This window comes from Malurus melanocephalus, unplaced genomic scaffold (genome assembly GCF_030028575.1).
Source record: "Malurus melanocephalus ecotype Western Australia unplaced genomic scaffold, MMel_1.1 scaffold_1732, whole genome shotgun sequence".
Classification (NCBI taxonomy): Eukaryota; Metazoa; Chordata; class Aves; order Passeriformes; family Maluridae; genus Malurus; species Malurus melanocephalus.
This window is the reverse complement of record NW_026624964.1, coordinates 20,551-22,589: the sequence shown is the minus strand read 5'-3', so window position 1 is coordinate 22,589 and position 2,039 is coordinate 20,551. Positions and strand designations below refer to the sequence as shown.

The following is a 2,039-nucleotide window of genomic DNA, read 5'->3' as shown; positions in this document are numbered from 1 at the left end:
ATTTTTAAAATGTGATGGTTCTTGCTTAATCAATGAATTATTGATTCATTTTTAAATGCAATGGTTCTTGATTAATCAAAAAAGTATGGATTCATTTTTTTAATGTGGTGGTTCTTGATTAATCAATGAATTATCGATTGGTTTTTTAATGTGATGGCTTTTAAAGCCCTCGCAGAGGCCCCGGTGGGAATTATATCCATGAGGCTGGAGAATTTGGAATTCTCCAGAGGGAATCCCAGAGGGAAAATCAGGGCAGGAGAACCTTTTGTTGTGGTGCAGATTTCCTCCCGTTTTCCTCCTGGAATTCATCATCATGAAACTCCTTTGATCATTTTTATCATCTTGCACCACAGAAAGTTTCCAAAATAATAGTTATTGTCTTAATGAGCAAATCCAAGGGGTGGTGGTGGTGTTGTCCAGCCCGAACTGGAATTTGAGAAGGGTTTTGGTGGTTTCAGGGCGCGTTTGGGTGACCCCAAACCATCCCTTGGTGTGAAACTTGTGTAAAACGGGACAAAAGGACAAATCTGGGATATCCAGGGATCTGCTAAAATTTAAATCCAGGGAGGTTGGTGTGGGATTTTTGGGGTGTCCTGTGCAGGGCTTCGATGATCCTCATGGAACCTTCCCACTGAGGAGCTTCCTAAAAGGATGGGATAGTAAAAAAAGGAGAATATTCTGCAGTAAAAAGGAAAATATTCTGATTAAAGGAAAATATTCTGAAGTGAAAGGAAAATATTCTGATTAAAGGAAAATATTCTGCAGTGAAAGGAAAATATTCTGCAATGAAAGGAAAATATTCTACAATAAAAAGGAAAATATTCTACAGTAAAAAGGAAAATATTCTGCAGCAAAAGGACATTGTTCTGCAGTAAAAAGGAAAATACTCTGATGTAAAAAAGAGAATATTCTGCAGTAAAAAGGAGAATATTCTGCAGTAAAAAGGAAAACATTCTGCAGCAAAAGGAGAATGTTTTGCAGTAAAAAGAAAAATATTCTACAGTAAAAAGGAAAATACTCTGATGTAAGAAAGAATATTCTGCAGTAAAAAGGAGAATATTCTGCAACAAAAAGGCAAATACTCTGCAGAAAAAGGAGAATGTTTTGCAGTAAAAGGGAGAATATTTTGCAGTAAAAAGCGGGATATTCTGCAGAAAAAAAAAAAAAAAATTCCATGGTTTCCTCCTGGGATGGCCCCATGGTCAATCCCCGGTCATTCCCTGCTTTCCCAGGCCACCGGACGCTGTACGTGGGCGTGCGGATGCCGCTGGTGCGCCAGAGCCACCGGCACCACCGCGCCCACAGCCAGAAACACCGAAAACGGGAGCGGGAGAAGGAGCCGGTCCCCGCCGAGCAGGGCGACCACTGTAAGTCCCGCCGGGGTGGCCACAGCCCTAATTCCCACCCTGTGGCTGTTTTTCAGGGAAAAGTGGGGTTTTTTTCAGCAAAGCTCCCCTTTTCCTCAACTTTTCTCTCAACGGCTTTTCCTCAAACTTTTCAACGGTTTTGGAGTTAAATCCGTAATGGATTTGGGGATTCTGGGTTAAAATTGGAGCTGTGGGGAAGGGAAGAAGCCCAATCCCATGGAAGGGGGGATGGAGGTTCCACCTTCACCTGGGAGAGCTAGGACAGAGCCGTGGGAGAGGGGTCAGTTCGGCATTTATGGCCGGAGTGGTCTCGGTGTGACGCCACCGGACGGATCCAGACCCGATAACGGGGTGGGGGAATCTCCCGCTGTCCCCAGACACCCCATCCCAGCGGGTCCAGTTCATCCTGGGCACGGAGGAGGACGAGCAGCACGTCCCCCACGATTTGTTCACGGAGCTGGACGAGATCTGCGTCAAGGACGGGGAGGACGCAGAGTGGAAGGAGACGGCCAGGTAAATCCCCGAGGTTTGGGGACGCTGTGACCCGAGGGGTTTGGGGAAAAGGGTCTTCCTTTTCCTGAATGGTCACGGCCCCGGGGCTGCTGGAGCTCCGGGAATTTTGGGACAAAATCTTCGGGGAAAGTGTGGGATTTTGGGATTGGACTCGATGGT

The 2,039-nt window shown here is 45.9% G+C and overlaps 1 protein-coding gene across 1 annotated transcript in view; it reads left to right on the top strand.

Annotated features, from left to right (window-relative positions):
• Positions 1 to 1,232: 1,232 nt before the first annotated feature.
• The window catches only part of LOC130587300 (electroneutral sodium bicarbonate exchanger 1-like), a gene marked incomplete at its 3' end in the record, with an annotated part of 17,687 nt that continues 16,880 nt past the window's right edge, over positions 1,233 to 2,039 (top strand). Inside the window, 2 exon segments of the mRNA XM_057388277.1 lie at positions 1,233 to 1,382; positions 1,745 to 1,880. Of these exon segments, the coding sequence (XP_057244260.1) occupies positions 1,262 to 1,382; positions 1,745 to 1,880 (257 nt within the window).